We start from the raw sequence: 12587 nt of genomic DNA, 5'->3' as shown, positions 1-12587 counted from the left end.
ATAAGAAATAAAATAGGCTTTAGGTGTATACTTTTTAAAATAGGTTCAGGTAAAGAAAGAGAGACTCATGGAAGGAATGAACACAAAAAAAGACAATAGCCCTGGCTGATGAATAGCTCCATGTGGGTTATTCCTGCTGCCTAATATTAATAGATACCCTTTATAATGGCCAAAGATGTTTAAAATACACTAAGTTTAGTAACAGATTTTGTAATGCAGTTAACAGGAAGGTCAGTCGTTGAGCTGTAATACCTGATTTTAGATACTTCTCTACCAAATTGAGTTGACTTTGGTTTTTCATCATTGATACTGAGCTCGGATCCTTGGATCTAATACTTGATTACCCAAGAGATTCCCTTCAAAAATAAGGCTGTTTTGGTATCCAGTTGTAGGTAGTGGTTTTCCTGACATTCCTAGTGGCATGCTAGTCTGTGGGTGCCAGCGGCCCCTGCTGCATGACTTAGTCGTGATGGTCATTCATTGATTAATTCCGCCAACATCCCTCTATGGAATGCTTACCATGTGAGTTAGCTGAATGTATGTTTGTCACTGGTGCCCAGTGTGGCATGCAGTGGGTGCTTAGTCAATGCTGGTTGGATTTCATGTTCCTCCAAGGCAGCAAGCGAGAGCTGGTAACATGTTTCTTATTTGAGCTTCTCATTTGAGAAGTTCTGAGGGTTCACTTGTTTCACCTTGGTAGGATACCCCTATCCCCAAAGAAAACATCAAAGTTCTAGGTCATTGTCCTTCAACATGAGGGTTTCCCAAATATCTAACTTCATAGGAAGAAGGAAGGAAAGTTCCTAGGGCAGTTGGTTTTAAATGAAGAGAAATGCACTTGAATTGATTCACCACATAATTCTTACTGTGACTGTTGAATTGGCTGCGTGTGTTTTTCGCCCCACACAGGGTGAGGACGGTTGCTTAGGGAGAATACACAGTAGCTCTGGATAACCCCAGGAATATCATTGTTCATTATATGTTTGCTGAATGAATAGTAGTTCAGGCACTTCTATGATGTTGAATTAGAACTTGCCATAGTCACTAAGCATTTGTTTTGATGTGAGTGGGATCAAAAACCTCAATTATTTCATTTCACCTGGTATTTCTCAGAGTTCATACATTGCCCACTTAGGATTAGCAGAGAACGAGTGGTTAAGATGTTCCTCAAGACTACGCTTAATTTACCATTGTCATGTCTGCGAGCCAGTCCCTGGAAAAGGCGATAGATTTCCACCGCAAGTCATAAAATTGGGGTTCGTAGTATGGCAGTATATGTTAAACAGTTTTCAGAAATTGTTTAACTTCTTGCTACCATGGACAGGTCCCAGGTAGGAAGCACAGTACCACTTTTCCCAATTAACAGTGCAAATTGTCAAGGGTGCATAGGAATTTGCAATTTGACAAAATCAGTTTTTTGACAGTAGGGGTAATCAGTCTGCAGCTTCGCAAGTAGTAATCTATGATCGAAGTGGCAGGATTTATTCTGAATTATGAAAGGTATGTATGCTATATGAGGGGGACAAATCATTAGTATGATTCTCTCCTTCTTAGTCACCCCCCCCTTCGTAAAAAAAAAAAAAAAAGCTGCTTGCTCTAGAAGTTGAGAGTAGGGAATACACTGTTTAGAGTGATCCCCATCACTCCCCTCACCAATAGTAGTATTCATTTATTTTCTGTTCTGTTGCAGTATTCTGACAAGTCCCTGTACACCCAGCTGTGCTTTTACCGGTACATTTTTGATGCGGACTATGCACTGGAGAAACTTATTACCGATCATGAGAAAGGTACGTTAAAATACTGTAATTACCTTTGAGTTTAAAGTGGAAATTTGCATCATAAAAGCCAGACCTACTGTCAGGCTGTTCACGCAGCATCACACCGCTGTCTCAGAAGCAGGCCGTGGGGGCCCTTGTGAGCACAGGCTTCCCCTGCATGAGGGGCGGCGGTGTAGGAATCCCCAGCTTTGGTCCCCACAGCCTGTCTCACATTGTTCTCTATTAAAGCAGGGCTTTGGGGGAGGAACAGTACAAAAAGGACTCTTTAAATGCTATATTTTGAAAATGCTATTTTCTATAGAGTTTAGTAATTGTAATAAAGTAAGCATAGGCAACGTGATCATTGGACCTACAAAAACCAGACATTACCACAGAAAAATAGACCTGAAGTGTGTCTCTGCTGTTCTCTAAAAGCCTAGGTTCGTTTTAAAAGAGAGACATGGGGTGGAGTTCTTTTATTAACTCCATCCTAAGAGAGTGTATCTGCACCTTTGCCCAGATGATTGGGTGCTGCCTGCAACCCTCATGCAGGACTTGCCAACACTGTGGAGTTTAATGGGTCTGGGAAAAGCTTTGTTACATAACAAAGTATTTGAAAATGTCATGACAAGTGCATGTTTTTTTTTCTCCTACCTGAAAATCACATTGGCAACTTCTCTATGACCTATAAAAAAAATTTTTAAAGGAAAATTTACACATGTTTCTTATTCATTACCTGCAGAGTGTTTATGTTGTTTGTCAGCGAATATTGATTCAACATTTTGTTGGTCAGTATTAAGGCTGGAAGTAGCCTTAAGGATATAAAGAAACCTCAAAACACTACTGGATTTCCTCCCGTAAGAATCTTCTTGCTGCCCTTGACTTGGTCTTAACTGGTTTCAGTTCTAGTCATAATTGACCAGTTTTTTCCATTTACAAGATAGGCTAAAAATTATTTTTTAAAGGTCTTGACTTAATTCGTTTTGTTGTCCTTGGGTATAAAACAAGAACTCCTCCTGATGTAGGAGTTGGTTCAAATATTAGTTTTATGGTTTTGGATATTCACCAAGAACTTGGGCTACATACAGCATATTTTCAGTGAATTAGCAAAATTTATGTAATGTGAAGGAAAAATTTCTTCTTTTCATTAGTAACTGAAGTTTTTGGTGTTTTTTTTTTTTTTTTTGAACTTTTGTTCATGGCTCATGTCTGGCCCATGTTTATTTGCGGTATCATTAATAGTTTTTTCTCTTTTAGCCTGAAGGGCATTTCCTTAAAGGCATGAGTTGAGAGAATTGTGTACAGATTCTCTTATGAGTACATTGTTTCTGTCTGTTTTGTTATCTCTTTATGGGGATCAATATATTAGAAGTTGTTCACCCTTTACTTTTTTCTGAATCTAGCCATTTCAGATTGTTCGCTAGATATCTTAGACAGCTAGAGGATGGACTTCTCTTCCAAACATCTCTAAAATTTTTAGCTGAGGTGGCTGAGTCAGTCTTTGATGATCAGCCATTTTCAAAAAGTCCATTGACTCTTGGAGACACACGGTGGAGTGATCTGGAAAGACTTACTCCGGCCTTTTACAGGAGTGCACATTGCTCTCCCAGCAAATAAGAGGGAATAGAATAGCTACTTAGAAGCTTCTTAACTTGGCAAAAAGGGGAAAAGTCTTGACAGTATCTATACCCTCACACAATTTACTATAGTTCTCTTTCACAAGTTTAAGAGCTGGAATGCTTTTTTTGTCATTTGCTTCTAATAAGTACACTATCTAGGAGTTCAGGGTCATAATGGCACTATGTGTGAGTTACTGACAGGTTCTTGTACATGTCAGAAGGCTAAAGAAAATAAACTAAGAGAAAGATATTAAATGTATGTGTCACTGAAGGAACTTCATGAAATGTTCCAAGAACCTTTCGTTTTATTTAGGGAATTTTAATTATGAAACTGTTTTTCCTTTTAGCTTCCTTCTTATTTATTATTCATAGGTTGCACTTTAGGAATGAGTGGATTAGTTGAAATTTACCTGCTTGGGGTGTTTACAGATCACTCAGTAATGTTAAGAGGTATTAGGGTACTTGTTAGGAGGGGGATATAAACTGAAACTCTGGGTCGTGCCTATCTGTATTCCAAGATCAGAAGTTTACTTCCAAGTGACATTTGATAAGTTCCCTTTAAGAGTCAACTGGGGTGGGGCGCCTGGGTGGCTAGTTGGTTAAGTCTGACTCTTGATTTCTGCTCAGGTCAGGATCTCAGGGTCATGAATTTGAGCTCCGCTATGGGCTCAGTCTGGTTGAGATTCTCTCTCTCCTGCTCCCTCTCCCTCTGCCTATCCCTGGCCTCAAAAAAAAAATTGAAAATCTGTTGGAACTGGAGGACAAATATATTTATTCAGTTTGGACCAAGGCCAGAACACCAGTAGATGTTACATTCGGAGTCTTGTGAAGAGCGAGGACCATTACACACAGTTACATTATTGAGAATGGAGTCTAAGTGTTGTTTGTCACCAAGTGCCCTGGATTTGGCATGTGAAGTATTTACTGTGTACTCTTCTTTACTGTCCATAAACAACAACAACAACGTAACAATGTAAACAAACAACAGTTCCCTAAGATTGTTTTACCATTTCCCTTTGTAAAGCCCATGTTTTAAAGGTTGTAACTGGATGGTGGCTTTAATTTTTGTTTGACACTTGGCCATTTGACTTGGAAAAGTCACAAATTATTTGAAAGAAGTTTATTTTTATGGTAAAAAGTAGCTCTTGTCAGAGCTTTTTCCTGTGCTTTGCTTTCAAACGAAAGTTTACAGGCCATTAGTCCATAATGTGAATTAACCCCATTTGGTATTTTTCCTTACCTTTAAAATGCTAAAGGACTGTTATTCACTTTGATGAAGTGTTTACTGCATATTCACTGTAACTACATAACATTTTAAAAATCTTATTTCTGTAAGACTTTGGCTTTATTATTATAACTGCTCCAGAATGTTACACAGATGGCATAATAGTTCCAAAGGCAGTTTTAGAGAAACCTAGTGGCAATGTATGAAGTAAAAATCCATTTCCACAATGGCATCACAAAATGGTCCCATTTGACTGCCTCATCCCATGGGGCCTTGGCCAGAGTAGGGATAAGTGAACAGTTTGGGGGAGACATGAATCCATTCAAATGTTGTCCCAGTTGTCTAAATTAAGTCTGCAGGAGCAGAGTCTCTTGGTTTTCTCACCTGAACTTTTTGATTTGTTTATTCAGCAATGGTAAAAACAGTACATACGTATTTTCAATTACATGTTGAGTGCCATCCCAGATGTTAGAGGAACTAAGATGGCCAAGGTTCCCTGCTCTGGAGGAGCTTACAGTCTATCGGAGCAGCAAGTTGTGATAAACCACCAATCTGATCAGATTGTTGTGGAAGCAAAGAAGGGGAGCCACTAACCAAGGCTCCCTTTGTTTTTAGTAGACTATTTTTCAGAGCAGTTTTAGGTTCACAGCAAAACTGAATGGAAGGTACAGAAATTCCGTGTGTACCCCCTGCTCCCAGCTTCCCTCATTGTCAACACCCCCAACCAGAGTAGCACATTTGTTACAGTTGATGAAGCTACGTTGACACAGCGTTATCATGTACAGTCCGCAGTTTACCTTAGGGTTCACTCTTGCTGTTGGACATCTGTTAGATCCATAATGACATGTATCCACCATTGTAGTATCACAGTGTATTTTCACTGCCCTAAATTCCTTTGTGCTCACCCCACTTATCCCTCCTTCCCCACTAACCCCTGCCAGTCACTGATCTTTTTACTGTCTTTATAGTTTTCCCTTTTCCAGAATGTCATATATTTGGAATCCTATGGAATGTAGCCTTTTCAGGTGGGCTTCTTCCACTTAGTAAGGTGCATTTGAAGTATCTTCTGTGTCTTTTCCTGACTTTTTAATGCTGAATAATAGTCCATTATTTGGATATAACATATTTTTGAAGTTTTTTTTTTAAAGATTTATTTATTTGAGAGAAAATGAGAGAACACAAGCGCAGGGAGGGGCAGAGGGAGGAAGAGAAAGAGAATCCCAAGCAGGCACCATGCCCAGTGAGGAGGCTGACAACGGGTCTCACAACCTGAGATCTCACAACCCTGAGATCATGACCTGAGCCAAAATGAAGAGTTGGACACTTAACTGACTGAGCCACCCAGGTGCCCTAGTATCTCCTTGTTTTAAGTTGCATTTCCCTGATGACGTACGATGTGGAGCATCTTTTCCTATGTTTATTTGCCATTTGTATATCTTCGGTGAGGTGTCTCTGGCTCATTTTTAAAATTTTTTTAATTTAATTTTATTTTTTTAAAAAGATTTTATTTATTTGACAGACAGAGATCACAAGTAGGCAGAGAAGCAAGCAGAGAGAGAGGAAGGGAAGCAGGCTCCCTGCGGAGCAGAGAACCCAATGCGGGCCTCGATCCCAGGACCCTGAGACCATGACCTGAGCTCAAGGCAGAGGCTTTAACCCACTGAGCCACTCAGGCGCCCTAGCTCATTTTTTTTTTTAATTGGGTTTGTTTTTTTATTGTTCATAGTGTTTTAAGAATTCTTTGTAAGGATGGCTGGGTGGCTCAGGATCAATCCCTGCAACAGGTCTCCTGGCTCAGCGGGGAGCCTGGTTCTCCCTCTGCCTGCCACTCCCCCTGCTTATGCTCTCTCACTCCTGAGCTGTGTTATATATTATTTATTATTAACATATGTTATATATTATATATATTATTATATCTGTATATATACGTACATATAGATACAGATATATTATGTATATATGTGTATTTCAGTGCCTCTGGGTACACTCCATGCTGGTCAATGGAGCCTGCTTAAGATTCTCTCTCTCCCCCTACTCCTCCCCCCCCCCCTTAAAAAAAGAGAGAGATCTTTGTATTTTTCAGATAATGGTCCTTTATCAGATATGTCTTTAGCAAATATTTGCTCTCAGTCTATGGCTTTTCTTTTTATTCTCCTGAGCACAAATTGCCTTTTAACTTTAGTGTTTGATTTTACCATATTCCTAAAACAAAACAAAACTTTTTTTCTGTTCCTGTTCTCTTCCCAGATGCTTATCTCTTCTTACTCTCTGTCAGCTATTTATAGTAGGATGCTATATTAGTCTGCAATGCCTCCCATAACAACATACCACAGACTGGGTGGCATAAACAACAGAAATGTATTTCCTGACAGTTCTGGAAGCTAGAATTCCGAGACCAAGGTGTCAGCAGGATTGGTTTCTTCTGAGGCCCGTCTCCATGGTTTGTAGACAGCCATCTTCTCCCTGTCGTCACATGGTCTTCCCTCTGTCCACATCTGTGTCCTGATCTTTTCTTACACGAACACCAGTCCTATTGGTTTAGGAACCACCCTGGCGACTTCACTTTAACATAATTCCCTCTTTAAAGATCCTGTCTCCAAATGTAGTCACATTTGGAAGTACTGGGGGTTAGGATTTCAACCACCACTACCCCCACCACCCCGCACAGTAATATTTGGTGGGAGGTGGGGCACAATTCAGCCCTTAACAGATGGTCTTCTTGGTGAATTTTTCCATATCCCTCTTTCAACATGTTGTGTTTGTCTCTGTCAAAATTGAAATACCAGGTTTTAGGACTCTGTTGAAGACAGGAACTGGAGCTAAAGCGTAAAGTTTAGCAAAAAGATGGTGCTGTAGCCTTAGCCTTGTGAAAAGCATCTGTCAGGAAGTCCAGTTTCTCCGTGGAGTCTCTTTAGGCCTAGAAGGACTGTTTTTCAGGTCACCCCTGTTTCTTGCCAAGGGATGTGGGTGGCCATGGCCCACTAAGCAGCGCCCATCAGGGTTGCTCTGCTCCTACACTCCTGTCAGAGAGGTGAAATCTCACTCACATCCCTTCACACAGTCCTCAAAACAGCGCTGTGAGGCGGCAGCGGATTGGCCCCCATTATATTGATGAAGAGATTGAGTTATGTAATACGGGCTTCCTTCCTTTGCATTCCCATTGCACCCTTGAGTGCCCTTCTCACAGGACTTATTTTGAATTGTTCTATTTGACTTTCTTTTCCACCGAGTTCATTGAGGCAGAGGGTTGTATCTTGTTTATCTGCGCTTTGCCCATGGGGCCAGCTCACTAAACTTTCATTGAATGAATTTTTAGTAGAAAATAAGACCACACAAGCAGTTTCAAGGATATTGGAGCAGTTAGTCCTAGGAGGTAATTCTGTCCATGAAAGGAGGGCAATGTGCATTAAAAATTCTAGATCTTCCTATATTACTTGGCTTGACTCAGGTGTGCCGTAAATTAATGTAACCGAAGTTCATTAGACATTTTCAGATTTTGTGTCTGTCGTTTGAGCTCTTTGCAAGTTACACTGAAGACAAGCGCGTTGTGTCTCTCGTTTTGCTGATGCCAAATTTGAACTGAGTCGAAAGAATGTCATGAGCCGAACTGACTGCTCCTCACCCACACTACCACAGGGTCCTGTTCTCTGCTTACCCTCAGCTACATAGTTACACCCATGAGATGTAGTAATAATTGTATTGTCTCATAGGAAATGAAGACCCAAGAGAGAGACAACAGCTAGTACTGAGAAGTGAAGGAATCTAAGAAAAACTGATTTTTTTTTTTTAAGCAAGAAAATGAGAGTTTTATGGAAGAAATTATATGCTTTTTAATGTCTTTAGGAGTTTGGAGATTTCTGAAGGTCTCAAGACATCCTTTTTCAGTGTTGAGAATTTCCCCTATTTTTCTGAACTGCTGAAGTGAAATCTGGAGAGTTTTATTATCACTGGAAGTACCGAAATAAAAACAAAGAGCTGGAGTCCTCTCTAAGCCAGTCGACAGTCTTAGAATTTACTTTGTTAAATCCCCGCAAGGCATAAGAAGAAGGCTGTGGCAGAGACACTGTCTGCTCCAGTTCTTGTACCACTTTTTAAAGCCCGTGATCCTCCTGAAAAAATTGTTGTCAAATTTTAGAAATGAGCCTTTTCTCTTTTTCAGTAACTAAAAACAGTTAAGGCACACACACAAAACAATTCACACCTACCAGATACATATAAAAGGGAGAAGTTCAATTAAGCTCCAATCTACCCTTCTTTAAATCCTATTTTTTATAATTGTGAAAAAGGTTTTTTTTAGAAAAATCAATTTTGAAATCAGTAACTTTAACTAACTCCATTTTCCTTTTGTTTCATTTTCTTACAAATAAAAAAATGACTCGAGGTGGTTCTTTTTTTTTTAACTATCCCTTTAATTAGTTGAAGTGAACTTTCATCATAGGAGACCAATACAGCAATTCAGAAGATAGTTGCCTGTTTATGATTATTAAGTGGTTGTAGAAACACATAAAGAATTTTGATAATAGAAAAAGTGCTTCATACAACCCTGACCTTTTGAGAATTATTGTTATTAGACATTACTTACTTTTAATCTTTAATGATTTAGGGAAAAACTAACAATATGTTAAGGTCCAACACTGAGTAACCATTATGATACTCATCTATAGCTTGTATGCCAGGTAGAACAATTAGTAAGAAACACTGGAATTGTTCACGGTTGTCATCTCTGGGTGAATTAGAGGTAATGCTCCTTTATACTTGTATATACTTTCTTAATTATATAATCTGAGCATGTACTGATTTTGTAGGAAGAAACAAATTATAAACACTGAAATTTTACAAATAAATGTTTTACAGAACTTGAAATAATTATTCCAATAATTTAGCAGTCGAGGGAGAAAATACCTTACAGAAGAACCCAAATCCACTTTTTCTCTGTGCATTTTTTTCCCCAAGTCAAACCAAAGCCCTTGCTACAATGTGATCAGTATACCAGCAGCATAGGCATCACCTGGGAGCTTGTTAGAAATGCAAAATATCAGGTCCTCCCCAGACTTTCTGCTTCAGCATCTGCATTCATTTTAACAAGATTCCCAGGTGACACCTAGGCACGTTAAATTTTGAGAAGCACTGATAGAAGACATTCTTCGCTCTTAACAACTGATAGAAGACATTCTTCGCTCTTAACAACTAAGGCCTATTCTCATTTTATTCATTGGTTGGTTAGGGCCATACTTTTGGCAAGCCTTTATAATTACAAGTATGCAAACTACAGAACGCCTCCCAGGTTTATGGTCGAACTGGCATGCCAGTCTGGTCGTTTGAAATACATTTTGTGATTAAGCTTTTAAAATGTAGTGGCCTGACAAGGGCAAGGAGAGGGGGCATAAAACAAAAAACAAAAAACAAAAAACACCAAAGCCTGAGTTCTTCCGCTTTGTTTCTTCTTAAGTAAGAAGAAAGGTAAAGGAGAAGTCAGTTAAGATTTTCAAAATGGCTTTCAGCTTCTCAGATCAGTGGCTTGTAAAAGAGAGAACAGGAGTGCAATTCTACCTCCACTTCTCTCGGGGCCCTTCTGCATGCACGCGCGGAGGGGCCGGCACCCAGCCGCTGCCTTCTGGGCCTCGTGACAGCATTGGTCTAACATGTGTGTAAAGACTTCAAGGCTTTGAACTAGAACTTTTTTTACTTGAAAGCAAGATTCTATATCTTACATTTTGCTACTATACAGTTTACTTTGGAATTTACTTTTCCTCAAGTTGCTGGTCTTTCTGTTTGATTTTTATGCTCAGTACAAGAATGACAACATTGATAATTTTCCAGTGGCAGCATGGGGCTTCATACTGCTTTGTTTCTCTCTCTCAGTGCTGCCTACTTAGTTTTTGTTTTGTTTTTTTAACTAAAGATGACTTTGCAAGGTGACAGAAGAGAAACTACATTTTCCAGGAAATTGTCACCATAGTTGCTTTGCCCGTAAGTGGAAGTGTCTTGTCTCTGTACATTTTCTGTCATCTTTTTTAAGATAGCTAAAGTACTATATGAAAGTTGCCATATACTTGAGCGGCAAACTTGTGGATTCTGATAACGTTCCTTTTCTTTGAGCCCATTTCTGTAAATAGGCACTCCACGTTTTGCACTTTTATGTACATACAGACTTACAGGCATGCTATGATAACAGATATATCAGTTTTATAAAACCCTTTCCTGTTACATCTTTTCAATGGGCAGGTTTCTTGTCCCTTTTGTAGTAGTAAGTACAGCAGTGCAAAGGAGGGTACTGATGCAGCATCTGTTTTGTGGTCGATGGTCCTCATTTGCAAAACATTGTCATTTTTTGAGTGTTGAGGGTAGGAAAAACCCAGTAAGATTTTTCTCGTGTACTTTTTAAAAATATACTTCTATCACCAATGAAGGAAAAAATATTAAACAATTTTCAGGCAGTTAGACCATAATGTGAGCTAATCACTTTATTTTGAAGAAAAGTATTTTTAAACAGTTGAGCTAGCGAATTTACTTTTAAAATGTATTGTGCTTACACAGTAGATGGTTTTATTTCCATGATGTTTTTTACTACATAATTATACATCTTAATTACGTAATTACTATCATAATTATTATGTAATTGCATGTACTTCCACTAATTACAAAATCAGGAAGTGTAATTATCTAGTAAAAACTTTATGAAATTTCATGCACTAAAAATTATTTAAAAGGCTATTCCAGTGGTCTCCTGAAAGGCTTTCCATGTTTAATCCTAGTCCTGACTTTAGTTTAGAACTTGAATGCACAGGCCAGGATAAGAAGGACAATTACAGGCAGACCAACACAAAACTGAGTATTGTGATATAAGTAAAATGGCCTTTGTTCCTTAGGAATTAAAGACAAGGAGAATTTTGAATTTCTTTGTGATTATCGAATTGTAAAAATAACATCTTATGTTTGAGACTGTCAATGGAAAGGGGAGATTTTTCTTAGGAAAGAATTGATTAACAGAATTGAGAGTCAAGGAATTTAGATTATAAAACAGCCAGGCCTTCTGTAATTCCTTAATGTGCATAGCTTATTTAGCGATCTCTGTCTCTCAAAGCGAAATAATAATAATGTCATTATTACTATTAAAATTGTTTCTTTAGTTTGAAGAGGGCTTTTTTTCCAGTTTGTGTTTGTATTTACTGAGATAGGAGAAAACATATCAAAAGAGCACAATCTTTTTCTACCACTGCCTGATGTCAGAAGCAGCTTTTGAGACATAAACATATACGCACAAACATGTAACATCAGACCCTAAATAAAGACAGAAGGTTTAATTCAATAAAGCTATGATGCCTTTACCATTCAAAACGACATACAAATTGCACAGTGAAACAATAGTCATGACAGCAAATTAGATATGACATCTAAATTACACTACAAAGAGAAATCCCAGAACCATTTTTGGTCTGTAGGAGTCTATTTTAGCCCAGGTTTAAAACCCAGACTAGAGACGGCTTTATTGTCTAAGTAGGGTAATGTTGTAGAAGACTAATTGGAGGTTGGTTGAATTAATTGCAGATTAATTAGGAGAAAGAGCTTATAATACTCATAGCAGAGAAGAAAGTAGATCCTTTAAGTATCATGATAAAATGTACTATAAGTTTCAGGAATATTAAATTATCAGTATTTGTGTAACATCCATAATAATCTATTATAACATGACTTAAAGCAATTGGGGTTAGATATAGTTATACTAAATTTTCCCCTCAAAATTAGTGCTTTTTACTGGAAATGTGTTGGATCAGCTACTTATAATGTATAATCAGTTACTTCTTTTAAAAATGCAACCTTCAACATTAAAAGGTCTATAGTCTTAGAAGCAGATGATATTCCTTTTTTTTTTTAATAGTTCTAAGGAAGCACTTTATTGTTTTATCAGTTACTAACTTTGTGTCCTTTTTATACCAGCTCAAATTTGTAATAAATGTGACATTTTTTCTTAAAAGTCAGTGAAGA

The 12587-nt window shown here is 38.3% G+C and overlaps 1 protein-coding gene across 3 annotated transcripts in view; it reads left to right on the top strand.

The window, feature by feature from the left end:
* The window catches only part of POLA1 (DNA polymerase alpha 1, catalytic subunit), a 307687-nt gene that overhangs the window by 235966 nt on the left and 59134 nt on the right, over positions 1-12587 (top strand). For 2 of the 3 annotated variants that reach the window (XM_082718245.1, XM_082718243.1), the window contains one exon: positions 1691-1787. In XM_082718245.1, coding sequence (XP_082574371.1) covers positions 1691-1787 — 97 coding nt within the window. Of the gene's footprint in view, positions 1-1690; positions 1788-8311; positions 8982-12587 lie in introns of those variants that run through there. The other variant, XM_082718244.1, reaches the window with a different exon arrangement.

Source organism: Mustela nivalis (assembly GCF_964662115.1).
Source record: "Mustela nivalis genome assembly, chromosome: X".
NCBI classification, from domain to species: domain Eukaryota; kingdom Metazoa; phylum Chordata; class Mammalia; order Carnivora; family Mustelidae; genus Mustela; species Mustela nivalis.
The sequence above is the reverse complement of the archived record's forward strand: the minus strand, read 5'-3'. Positions and strand labels throughout refer to the sequence as shown.